This window comes from Sinocyclocheilus rhinocerous, unplaced genomic scaffold (genome assembly GCF_001515625.1).
Source record: "Sinocyclocheilus rhinocerous isolate Xijiao unplaced genomic scaffold, SAMN03320098_v1.1 scaffold1338, whole genome shotgun sequence".
Lineage (NCBI taxonomy): Eukaryota > Metazoa > Chordata > Actinopteri > Cypriniformes > Cyprinidae > Sinocyclocheilus > Sinocyclocheilus rhinocerous.
This window is the reverse complement of record NW_015632722.1, coordinates 424880-438059: the sequence shown is the minus strand read 5'-3', so window position 1 is coordinate 438059 and position 13180 is coordinate 424880. Positions and strand designations below refer to the sequence as shown.

General features: G+C 37.3%; 2 protein-coding genes across 2 annotated transcripts in view; both read left to right on the top strand.

Moving 5' to 3' along the window:
* The window catches only part of LOC107742862 (sialin-like), a 9694-nt gene extending 4917 nt beyond the window's left edge, over positions 1-4777 (top strand). The window contains exons 3-11 of the mRNA XM_016555935.1: positions 1203-1423; positions 1537-1770; positions 1854-2028; positions 2536-2654; positions 2910-3071; positions 3155-3287; positions 3923-4070; positions 4400-4490; positions 4596-4777. Of these exons, the coding sequence (XP_016411421.1) occupies positions 1203-1423; positions 1537-1770; positions 1854-2028; positions 2536-2654; positions 2910-3071; positions 3155-3287; positions 3923-4070; positions 4400-4490; positions 4596-4742 (1430 nt within the window). The 3' untranslated portion in view covers positions 4743-4777. The remainder of the gene's footprint in view (positions 1-1202; positions 1424-1536; positions 1771-1853; positions 2029-2535; positions 2655-2909; positions 3072-3154; positions 3288-3922; positions 4071-4399; positions 4491-4595) is intronic.
* A 5692-nt stretch (positions 4778-10469) lies between these two features.
* Positions 10470-13180, top strand: part of LOC107742828 (elongation factor 1-alpha-like) — a 3623-nt gene continuing 912 nt past the window's right edge. Inside the window, exons 1-6 of the mRNA XM_016555884.1 lie at positions 10470-10566; positions 11188-11344; positions 11705-11884; positions 11985-12281; positions 12383-12533; positions 12608-12864. Coding sequence (XP_016411370.1) covers positions 11201-11344; positions 11705-11884; positions 11985-12281; positions 12383-12533; positions 12608-12864 — 1029 coding nt within the window. The 5' untranslated portion in view covers positions 10470-10566; positions 11188-11200. The remainder of the gene's footprint in view (positions 10567-11187; positions 11345-11704; positions 11885-11984; positions 12282-12382; positions 12534-12607; positions 12865-13180) is intronic.

Below are 13180 nucleotides of genomic sequence, written 5' to 3'. Positions count from 1 at the left end.
TGGCTACTGTTGCAATCAGAAGGCAAAAAAGCTAAGTATAATATCTGTGATAGCTAAACATGTTGCAAGAGAGGTGTCTCCACCAACATGACAAAGCACTTTAATTTAACAGATCGTTAAAGATCGCGAACGCGATTCAAAGACCAATGTGATTCTATTCCTAAATTACAATGATTCGCCTGTTTCATTCCTCAACCTTTGACGTGTGCGATCAATGTTGTGATCACTTGTTGGTTCGTCCGTGCGGAGTACGATCACATCAGTGTGATTTGAACATTTAAATTTCGGTTCACGCTGCCGTTGACTTAAAGAGAGCAGCTGTCTGTCATGAATGAAACGGCTTTACAGTCTTTTCAGCCACACAGTATCATTAGTTCTGTGTTACAAACATTCAAATCACAGAAGTACTGGGATAAAATTGTATAGTTCATATATAAACTGTGTGTACAACGTGCATGGTAGCGATTAAAATCACCTCTTAAATCACCTCTTGAAAGTAATTTGACATTTCAAATGAAGATTATCGATTACATTGTTACTCCAGTAATTTAGGTGGCGAAAAGGGGCTGTTAAAATGTATTTGTCTTTGAATCATACAAGAGATTCGTTCAAGAACACTGATTCATCAATTAATGAAACAAGTACATCTTGAGTGAGTCATTTAGTCATTAATTCATAAATTACATGTGATTTTGTTTAGTTGTCTAATATTTTTTTCTTCGGAATCATGAGAGAACCACAACTTCCATTGGGGGGAAAAAAAACAAACAAACTCAATTTATCCAGAATCATGCAGTTCTATTTTGCACACAAACAGCTCTTAAAGAGTCCAGTTTTTATGTAGCCTGTTGATTTTTTTGTTCATGGTATTCAGCTCCAATAAATGGTTTGCAAAAAAGCTCCAACTTGCCTCAACACACCTGCCTTTAAGTTTCTAGTATGCCTAGTAAGAGCTTGATTAGCTGGTTCAGGTGTGTTTAATTGGGGTTGGAGCTAAACTCTTCAGGACACTGGCCCTCCAGGACCGAGTTTGGACACCCCTGTTTGATATCATTATTTAATCACATTGGAATCGAAACTGGGAACGAAAAGAATCGTAATCGGGAATTGATAAAATTCAAACGATACCCAACCCTAGTACTAAGTGACTATAATCTTTACAAATGTTTTTTTTTTTTTGTATGTGTTTGTATGTGTGACAGTGCCTCCCAAATGCTGCTCTGTACGATGCAATCTGGCTGCTATGATGTTCTTTGGCTTTGCGGTGGTCTATGGTCTACGTGTAAATCTCAGTGTTGCTATGGTTGCTATGGTTAATGGAACCAATGACCAGTCGTCATCCAATAGCAATATATCAATCGAGTGTCCAGTACCCACCCATACACTTGACAACAACAGCCAAAGTTCAGAACAGCCAGAAGGGGTAAGAATAAACTGCATGCAGCTTTGCATGCACTGAACCTGGTGGATATTTTTATAGCATATAATACTTGTTTTTTTTATCATATTTCTCTCGATTTAATTTTCTTTTCCAAGATTCCAAGATACTCGTGGGATTCCAAGACGCAGGGAATGCTGCTCGGTGCTTTCTTTTTTGGATACCTGTTTACTCAGATCCCGGGAGGCTACCTATCAGGTCGCTTTGGAGGAAGCCTGTTCCTTGGTGGTGGTGTGCTTGGAACATCCGTCCTCACTCTCCTCACTCCACTGTCAGCACAACTTGGAGCCAAGTGGCTGTTTGCCTTGCGTGCACTGGAGGGATTTGGGGAGGTTAGGGGGCTTTTGTAATAGCCAAAAAAGCTTCAAATAGAGAATCTCTGTATTTGAGTCTGTTTTTGTTTTTTTTTGTCCAGGGTGTGACTCTTCCTGCCATGATGGCGATGTGGGCCCGCTGGGCTCCTCCATTGGAGAGGGCTCGTTTGATGACGTTCTCAGGTGCAGGCTCTAGCTTTGGTGCTTTTGTGGCTCTTCCTCTCACTGGCTTCATCTGCCGTAGTCTGGGGTGGCCAGCAGTCTTCTACTCCTGTGGTGAGGGAAAATGACATTTAACTTATGGATGCATTTATATACTGTACATAGCAGTTTGGGGTCTGTAAGATTTTTGTTTGTTTGTTGTGAAATAAATTAATAGTTAAGTTCTGCAGGGATGCAGAATGTTTCTTGAGCATATTAGAATGATTTCTGAAGGATTTCGTGACACTGAAGACTGGAGTAATGATGCTGAAAATTCAGCTTAGCCATAAATTACATTTTAAATATGTTAAAATAGCAAAGTTATTTTAACTGGTAATAATATATCAAATTATTACTGTTTTTACTGTATTTGATTAAATAAATGTAAAAATAAAAATAAAATACATTTATTGGTGTAGCATCTAGTCCAAGCAAAATGCTTGGAATAATTATTTTATATATAATACATTAATATACTTAACACTCCTTACTCTTGTCATCATATTTAATGTAAAATAATAGCAACATATCTTGTATATTTTATATTCGAACGTATATCCATTAACGTGTTTTTACCACCAGGTGGTGCAGGGTGCCTTTGGGCAGTGTTTTGGTTTATTTTGGTGTCAGATGAACCCCGAACTCACCCAAGAATTAGTGACAGAGAGAAACATTACATAATTAACTCAATAGGTTCACAGGTATGAACTAATTTTCTCATTGAATTTTTGATGATGTATACAGTTTGGTCTCGTTCTTTATTCATCAAGTAAATCATTCATGCTAAAAAATAAATAAATACATACTAGCATGATTCTATGTGAATATGTCATTGAATTACAAAGGAATCATCAAATAACATGAATTTCCAGCATGACTTCCTCTCCATATTTAATCTCAGGTTTAGATCTGCAGGCATTTATTGTTGATTTGATATTTCCTCTTTTTTTTTTTAGGGGATGCCACATGGTTGGTCAGTGCCTGTATTATCTATGCTGTTCTCTGTGCCTGTTTGGGCCATAATCATCCCCCAGATGTGCGGTAACTGGTCTTATTATACTCTCCTCACCTCACTTCCTACCTACATGGACACTGTGCTCCACTTTGATTTGCAACAGGTGAGGCAATCGGGATATTTAGATTAAATCAGTCTGGATTATATACTGTGTCTCACTCTATTTCATTTTGTTTTGTCATTTAGAATTCATTCCTGTCTGCTCTGCCATATCTGGCTGACTGGCTTTTCTCAGTGGGCTCAGGTGTGCTGGCAGACAACCTCCTGGAGAGGGAGCTCCTAAGTGTCACAGCTGTCCGAAAAATCTTTACTTTCATTGGTATGAATAATAAATAAATATCTGCTAAATAACATAAATATTTATGATGACAAAGTGCATGTAAAAAGTGTGGAAATAGAACAGCTACACTTTGGAATCATTACCTTTTTTTTTTTTTATGTTTTTGAAACACTCTTATGCTAACCAAGGGTGCATTTACTTGATCAAAATACAGAAAAAAACCCAGTAATATTGTACTTTTTAAAATTGTAATAATGTTTCAGTACATTACAATGTAATTTTTCATGAGCCATTGCTCCAGTTTTCAGAAATGTGATCCTTCAGAAATCATTCTAATATGCTGAGTTGGTGCTCAAGAAACATTTCAATGTTAAAAACAGTTGTGCTGCTTAATATTTTTGTGGCAACTGTGATACTTTTTTTTTTCAGGATTCTTTAATGGAAACCCCCGCCCCCCAATTTAATACATCCTTGCTAGATAAAAGTATTAATTTTTTCAATCTTTTCAATAAAAATATTAAGTAAAAACTATTTTCAACATTGATAACAGGAAATGTTTCTTGAGCAACAAATCAGCATATTAGAATGAGTTCTGAAGGATCATGTGACACTAAAGACTGTATTATTACAGTTTAACTGTGATTTTATGAATACTTTTGTTTTGTGTCCCATAGGTCTGTTTCTACCTGCTGTTTTCCTGCTCGCTGTAGGCTTCACGGGTTGTAGCGGTGTGTTGGCCGTGACTTTTCTCACTTTTTCCAGTGCACTCGAGGGTTTCAGTGCTGCTGGTGTCTACATTAACCAGATTGACATTGCTCCACGGTACAGAACCAAGACTGTCTGACTGGTTTATTTGTCACAATTAGTCACTCTGCTTAAGTTTGCCCTATAGAGCTGTTCATTACGTCAATTTCTAGGCCAACCCAGAAGGCTACTTCACCTTCACCCTTTGGGATTTCTTATGTTTTTTTTGTTTTGTTTTTTTAATTAAAATAACGTTGGAAAATGCTAATCGTCTTCTGGATTATAGGACTACAAACTGAACAGCTCTTTGCTAAAATTGATATCCATCAATCTATACATTAAGTTTTCTTTACAAGCTTTACATTTATTGCAATAGTTATATCTCCTTTTGTGCTCTTTTCTTCCAGGTATGCAGGTACACTTCTAGGAATCACAAACACTTTTGGGATGATCTCTGGTGTTCTTGCACCAATTGTAGTGGGTTACTTGACCAGAGATGTAAGCTGTGTTTTATACTTTGTAACACTGCAGTTACTTAAAAGAATTCATCATCATCAAAGTTGACATTTTTATATGTTCCCCCTTCCTTTGATTTCTGAGCAGCACTCAGTTACAGGATGGAGACATGTGTTCTGGTTGTCAGCAGGGGTGAGTGCCTTTGGAGCCATCTTTTACGTGATCTTTGGCACTGGAAAGATTCAGAGCTGGGCTAGGACAGATGAGGAGTCAGACACAGATATACACAATTAAACATTCCAGTTGACCAATTCAGCAGGATATGAGGACACTGCCTTTGAGTTTTATGCTATACTTAACACATATGCTACCAGTCAAAGGTTTGGACAAACTTCGTACCTTTTCAGGATTTTAAAAACGTGTTATTCTAAAGGCTTACATAAAATAAACATGTAAACATATAAACATAAAATGTACCTAGTTTGTAACTTTTTTTAATGGACCAAACAGTGATATTTTTGGTCACTACATAATTCCCATACTTCCATATGTATTATTTTATAGTTTTGAATACCATTATTCAAAAACGGGGAAATAGTTAAAAAAAAAAAGTGAGAAGGTCTATCCAAACATTTGACTGGTATTAATTATACTTTACTCAGGATTTTTAAAGGGGAAAAAAATTGAAGTGCCTTACAAAGTGTAGTTTATTAGTCTACCAATATTTTACTCATTGCTAAACAATTCTGTTAATGATAATACAATGGAATGGCGAATTCAGAGTAATTCCATTTCTTAATCTCATTACTTTTTTGATAAAATATACTCTGGACTTTATGCTATCTTTCAAACAAATGTAATTTGTGTTACAGTGGTGAAACAGAACAGATTTAGGGGTTTCAACTATATTTTTTATTACATTTTAAAATACTTCCTAATAAGCACTTTAATGCATTAATAATGAAAATACCTTACTGTTTGGTACCAGTGCTGTTCAGGTCATTTTAAACTTGCTAATGAAGTAACTGTACTCCATTAATTGTGTCATTCACTTCAGCACTCAGGCCACTTTTTCATGAAAACCATGGTTTGTTACAGTTTTACTGACAGATACGGTCTGTTCATATTTACTGGAATAGACCAGACAGGGAACATTATTGTTTGAAACCTTTCTTCGAAACTTGAAATGTTTAATGAATTTTTGTTTTTGATGATTGCATTAAGCTAGTGTACATTTTAATTTGTTACAAGTTTTTACATGAACCTTCAATAATGTACAGTATTTGAAAAATAATGTGTTTTTTGAACATTAAAGCATGTCAACATATTCTGTTACACCAAATAATGATCTTTAAAAAAGCATCATATGACCCCTTTAATGTTTGTTTAAAACACTCAAAGAATCTTTGCTAAAAAATTGCCCGGTATTGCTATACATTTTTTTATTTTTTTATTTTTTATTTTTTTAAAGTCATATTCATTTCTGATTTTGATCATGCTCAATAAATACAGTGGTATTTTTACAGTACAGTCATGATGTTCCATCTGATTTGTCAGCACTTATTATCTGCTCTGTAATATGGATGAATAGATCATTAATCAAACATTTGTATTCCTATGTGCAATTACAGGGTAAACAACCTAACATAATTTTAATTGCTACAGTGTAAATAATATACAAGGCATTACAGTCAACCACAAGCTTATAAATTTGAGTCACTTTTTTACACGTAAAAACCGAAGTATACTTTAGCCTTTGCACTGTGCAGTGACGGTGGGGACTCGAGCCAGCATTTATCACCTCGTTGATAAATGGATGAATTATAAGAATACCTCTCAAATTTTACAGCATTCAATTTTATTTATCTTAAATTTGTATAGGAGCAATAATACCAGATATATGAACAATGTTGATTGTGATGTAAGCTTGCTGGGCGTTTTAACTTTTTGTGTCATTAATATAGTGCTAAGTTTGATTTGATATATAGATTTTTTTTTGGTTAGTCTCTTTAATCATTACTATCATGACATTGTAAATGCACTCTTTCCGTAGTTTCAATGTTGTGTGTGTAAATGAGCAAGCTATATTACGGCTTACCATGAGGACAAAAATAAAACTGGTAGAGTCATAAAATAACGTTTCTTGTGTTACAGTTTTACTAGCTGTTCGAAGGAGCAAAGAATTTGCTCTGTGAACTTGATCTTGCCCTATCATACCCTGTTATATTGTTTAATATTACTGTAGATGAGTCATATTTTGCTTTCCTGTTTGAAAGACCTAGTCGAGGAAATATATTAAACTTATATATGAACTGTAGGTCTTTAGATGGGTGAGATAAAAAAAAAAAGTATTTAATTTAGGCAGTTTTATTGACTATAAGCAACATCTTTCTCTGCAGTTGTGAACTGAATACAAATGACTTCCTTTCATTCATGGACATTTGCATTCTCACCAAAGGTCTGAGGATAGATCCATGGGGTTCTCACACATGCAGATGTTTGTTTCCCTGACCCCCATCCATTCGCATTACACTTTAAAACTGCATAACACATGGAAGGGATTTGCAAGTGTAAGTTTGTTTCCTTGAGGTGGAGGGGGAGGATTTCTACATTGAAGTTTGATTGTTTTTCTTTGTTGTAAGAAGTAAGAACCCCTTAAGTTGGTCTAATATTTCTGTTTTAGGGTTATTTTATATCAAGTTATTTTAGGTTTGAAATACTTTATTAAATGCAATGTTGGTTTACTAGAATTTTTTATTTTGGAACTAGAGTACAATAATTTAATTGAATGTCGAATCATGTATTTCAGATCTGATTTAAAGCTAGAAATCCCAAGGATTCTTTAAACATTTTAAGCATGCTCCAAAGGTGCACAGCACTGCTATCATGAAAATAATTTTTCATTTACATTACATCCGCAATTATTCATTTAGCAGATATTTTGGTCCAGAATGACTTAAGATCATTCAAAATATCAGCATTGCTGCAATACCAAATTTCAAGAGTAAACCATAATACAAAGCTGTCTTGCATTGAGGCCTGCTCTGTGTTTGAGCCTTGAGGGAAAAGTTCAGGCTTTTTCTTCTGTATTGCATGACTCAACACAGATCTCATGCCAGGCACTGACGCTGATTCGTGGCACACATTCCCCATGCCCTCCCCCACACTTGTTGAGTGCCTGAGATAGAAACCAAATGGCAGTTTATCTGGACAAATAGATATTAAGCTTATTAGCATTGTGCTGCTACATGAACCAGGTAAACAGACCAGACCAGACCAAGAGTCATCACAGTAATATCAAAAGACAAATTATTTAAAACGGGGCAGGATATGTTGAGTTGTGTTTGCATGTTGGGGTGGGGCTTTAGACAGCTGTGCTGTGAATAGTAATCATCCTTGGTGTGTGTGTGTGTGTGAAGAAAATAAGAAAGAAAGGTGGGAATCACCACAAATTTATATAGTGCAATCATGTGCCAGCTTTTTTTTCTCAAATGCTGTGGCAATTCTTTTTGATATCATTCATATGATTGGTTGCTTACTGCATAATTCTGTTTACTTCATTTTCTAGGATTACTGTTAAAGAAGACCATGATAATAACTGAAGAGACTTTTCAAAAGGATTTATTTGATTATTTGCATATTCTGTAGGTTTGGGTTGACTTAATAAGAATTGTTCAGTCTTTTTTTATTTTTATTTAGATTAGTTGTTTCCCAACCATCAAGTTGACTGGACTTACTACCTAACTTTTTCATTTTATATTTCATTTCTAATTTCAAAATTATATACTGACAGTTATTGCTAAGCCTGGTATACTAAGCAGTACTGAAACAAAATTGAAATAAAACAATTTTGATATATATTTTACCTTAATATAAAATGCCATGTCATGAGCACATCAGGACTGTTTAGTTTAATTAATTAATTTCATTTATGCAGTGTACAATGTGTTGTTGATTTTTTGTGTGGACACAAATTAGATTAAATTCCATTGTCCTCCTGAACCCACTAAACGTAATTTTCCCACACTTTATTACAACTGGTGCATTTACAAAAATGTAAAATGGTTTATACTGTGCTGCCCTGCATGTTGTCTCATTATTATTATTGTACATAATTCACTTTTAATTTATTGTCTATTGTCTATGCAAATCATTGCTTGCATGAAGGACATTGGCCAAGGACAATGACAAAATACTGTTCATTCAATGACTGATTATATTTTACTCAAACAGCCAGTCAATACATATCACTGTCCTCTGTGTAATCTACAGGTGCATCTCAATAAATTAGAATGTCGTGGAAAAGTTCATTTATTTCAGTAATTCAACTCAAATTGTGAAACTCGTGTATTAAATAAAAACATTTTTCTTAATAAAAAAAATAATTTTTATTATAACTGTTGTGTCCCCATTTTGCTTTTATGACAGCAGCACTTTGCACTTTTGAGCTGCATGAACTCCACAAGTTTGTGTAAAACTGGATGCTCATGTTCTCCAGCATGATTTGAGAATGAGCCAAAGAGCATATTGTACTTGAGTTGAAGCAAAAACATCCGACTATCCATACAAAGAGCTTACATGATCAATGCCACACGTTTTAAATGGAATCTTAAATAGTTGCAGAATCTTAAAGGGTTGTTCTTAATATTTTGTCCATTTTTTAAAACCATAAAACTTAATTTATAACCATTTTTCTCCCCAAGTTTTAATAAGGTCCCTGACTTTTAGACCCCATTGCATGCCACTCTGATTGTCACGGTATATGTCGCCCGACTGTGTGTGTGTGTATGTGTGTGTGTGTGTGTGTGTGTGTCTGTGCTGCTGCTCTTGACTGAAAATAGCAGCTGTCGACCAAGCATCTGTTACCTCGAGGAAGAGAGAGTTGATCGGAAGTTCAGGGGGAGATGCCAGCTCTTTGAAATAAGGCTATGAGGAATGTAAAGCATTGAAGATGGTACTAAAGGCCTGTAAGGCATTAAAAGGAATAGAAGTATCCCCACACTAAAAACAGAACTCTGAATGCATGAAATGCACACAAACTAAGGAAAATTATGAACGTTTTGCTGCCTCCCATGGGCTTACATTTAAAAATAGGATTTTCTAAATCTCACAATTCTGCAAAGAGTCCTATCTGATTGAGTTTGAAACTGAATAGATGAACCACTGGGTGGAGATGGATCTGAGACAATGGGCCTGAGTGCCCTTATCAACTTTGTGCTTGGTAAATTGCTGACTAATTTGCATTCAGGTTGTGCTGATCACACTGTCTCTGGGGTAGAAAGACTGGTTGGTTTTCATTTCATTATTTCATCAAATAAAATTCTGATTTCTTTACATTCTTCTGAAACTGTTGTGTATGAAAGCATGTGAACAAGAAGCCATTATTGTGAGAATAAGCACAAAGATGAGAAAGAAATTATAAAACGAAATTATAAAAAATATATATATATAGGACTATGCATATTTTACACACAATAAACATGCATAAAATGAAACATCGCAGCTACTTTGACCAAAACTAGAGAAATAAATGTGAACTAGTTTAAGAAGTAAATGTGATGAAGTGATTCAATTTAAACCAATTCAATCAGTGATACATAATGCAGTTTCAGTTTTATTACGATTGCCGTCATTCATTGTAAGGAGACCAAAAATGTAAACTTGTGTGCTAAGCATCTAGTGACAATCTAAATTTAAAATGGAAAGACTAGATATAAAAAGACAAATTTGTGATATACATTGACATTAACGTTAAAAATGATTATTTATGCTCGTTTGTAGATTTGGTAGCTGGTAATACGTGGTATATAATCAGTCATATATTTTCCCATTATGTTTATCACAATATATCTCAAATATTTGTAGCCTAAAAATGTCATACAGTCAGCCAGATGCTCAGTGAAAAAGTAGTGACGTATGTTTCACGAGGCGGGGAGAATTTCAGTCAATTGTGTGTGATTTGCGGGTCGAATAGGGAGGGAGAGGAAGCGGGGGGGTTGCAGCCCAGTCGGTCCTCCTCCCGTGTATAAATTCTCCAACCAACCGGTTTCTTCCTCTTTCTGTTACGTTACCTGGCAAAGGGGAGCAGCAGCTTCTGAGGAGTGATCTTTTAATCTTGGTGAGTTTTCCCTGTTGGTTGGGCCTTGTTTTTCTTTTACTCTCAGTTGTTGTATTTTAAGAACTTCTGGGTAATCGTGAGGAGTTTTCCTCAGGTTGACGATTTCTTGTAATTTTCAGCGTTGTTTTGTTACACTGCGTGCTCTTAACACTTATGGCTTCTATAATGGCTTATGTGTTTTTAATTGTGGTTTATTTTCAATTAGTAGTATATTTAGAGGAGATGGGGGGGGTTAACTTATTTTTCCATTGTTTCCGTGTGCGTCCATCTCTCAAAGAATGGGAACCGGGAAAAGAACAAAGGCACTAAAGAGACTTGAAGTCGCGGGCATGTTAAAAGCCTTCCGCACATTCTCGCATCCAACAACTGTTATCAGTGACTGGAGAGCCAGATGTCTGCATCCATATGTATTCCTCTCAGACATTTTGAATTTTTCCTGTAACTTAATACCGTGCTACTCTAAAGAAACACGTGTCGCAGTTACCTTATGGTTAACTAGGCCGATTCAAACTCGGGGCCGTCTGTACATTTTTACGAAATCCCCGCTTAAAAGTTTTAATGGAAGGTCTGTACTCATGCCTCTATTCATTTTTACTTTTTTTTTTTATTTTTTAAATCCAGAACCTGATCAATCATGGGAAAGGAAAAGATCCACATTAACATCGTGGTTATTGGCCACGTCGACTCCGGAAAGTCCACCACCACCGGACATTTGATCTACAAATGCGGTGGAATCGACAAGAGAACCATCGAGAAGTTCGAGAAGGAAGCTGCTGAGGTGAGAGTTTTAACACTTGTACTGGTTGGTTCGTGAATTTCTGTGACTTGATTGCGGCACAACTCGGCGTAACAAGAGCCAAAATGGCGGCGGTAGCACGCGTTCCTGGGCTCAAGCCGGCTGGGTGTGGGAATGGGCGGAGTTTAAGCGGGACTCACTATGACGTTGCAGATTCCGTAATGGCGCCTAGTAGGCTGCGCAACATGTTCGCTGGACCCATTCAACGTTTAAAGCAGTTCTGTTTCCTTGTATTAACTTCTCAAACACTTGTGACTTAAAGCTTAGGTTTATATTTAACATTATAAAGTGATTAAATAGTCTTTTTTTTTTTTTAATGCTTTACTTCTGTTTGCAAAACAGATGGGCAAGGGCTCCTTCAAGTATGCTTGGGTGTTGGACAAACTGAAGGCCGAGCGGGAGCGTGGTATCACCATTGACATTGCTCTCTGGAAATTCGAGACCAACAAGTACTACGTCACCATCATTGATGCCCCTGGGCACAGAGACTTCATCAAGAACATGATCACTGGTACTTCTCAGGTATGACTATGCTCCACCCACACAGAACTGTGCTTTTGCGAGTGTATTGTCATAGGGTGAGGTTTAACTTCATGGCCCTTTTTTCCCCCCTTCCTTCCAGGCTGACTGTGCCGTGCTGATTGTTGCTGGTGGTGTTGGTGAGTTCGAGGCTGGTATCTCGAAGAACGGACAGACCCGTGAACACGCCCTCCTAGCTTTCACCCTGGGAGTGAAACAGCTTATTGTTGGAGTCAACAAGATGGACTCCACTGAGCCCCCTTACAGCCAGGCTCGTTTTGAGGAAATCTCCAAGGAAGTCAGCGCCTACATCAAGAAGATCGGCTACAACCCTGCCAGTGTTGCCTTCGTCCCAATTTCTGGATGGCATGGGGACAACATGCTGGAGCCCAGCACAAATGTAAGTTTATGAAACTGCAGGGATGGTGGAAAAAGTTCCGTAAGTGGAACCGCTCTTGCAGTGTGCTTATATTCACATCTTAATTGACTGTCTGTTTTTAGATGGGCTGGTTCAAGGGATGGAAGGTTGAGCGCAAGGAGGGTAATGCTAACGGTGTTACTCTTCTTGATGCCCTGGATGCCATTTTGCCCCCCAGCCGTCCCACTGACAAGCCCCTCCGTCTGCCACTTCAGGATGTCTACAAAATTGGAGGTTGGTATAACTTGTAGAGTTAAAGTTCTGAAGTCAAAACGCTTGGATTGATTTTTAATGCTTTTTCATCTCAGGTATTGGAACTGTGCCCGTGGGCCGTGTGGAGACTGGTGTCCTCAAGCCTGGTATGGTTGTGACCTTTGCCCCTGCCAACTTGACCACTGAGGTAAAGTCTGTTGAGATGCACCATGAGTCTCTTGCTGAGGCCACTCCAGGTGACAACGTTGGCTTCAACATTAAGAACGTGTCTGTCAAGGACATTCGCCGTGGTAATGTGGCTGGAGACAGCAAGAACGACCCCCCTCAGGAGGCTGGCAGCTTCACCGCTCAGGTTTGGCTTTTTCCCTATTATCTTGGTCACTAAATCATTTGAATTTCCGTGTTAACTATATGTGAATGCCTAAACTAAGAATTTTTTTTTTTTTAGGGTCATCATCCTGAACCACCCTGGTCAGATCTCTCAGGGCTATGCCCCAGTGCTGGACTGCCACACTGCTCACATTGCCTGCAAGTTTGCTGAGCTCAAGGAGAAGATTGACCGTCGTTCTGGCAAGAAACTTGAGGACAACCCCAAGGCTCTCAAATCAGGAGATGCTGCCATTGTTGAGATGATCCCTGGCAAACCCATGTGTGTGGAGAGCTTCTCT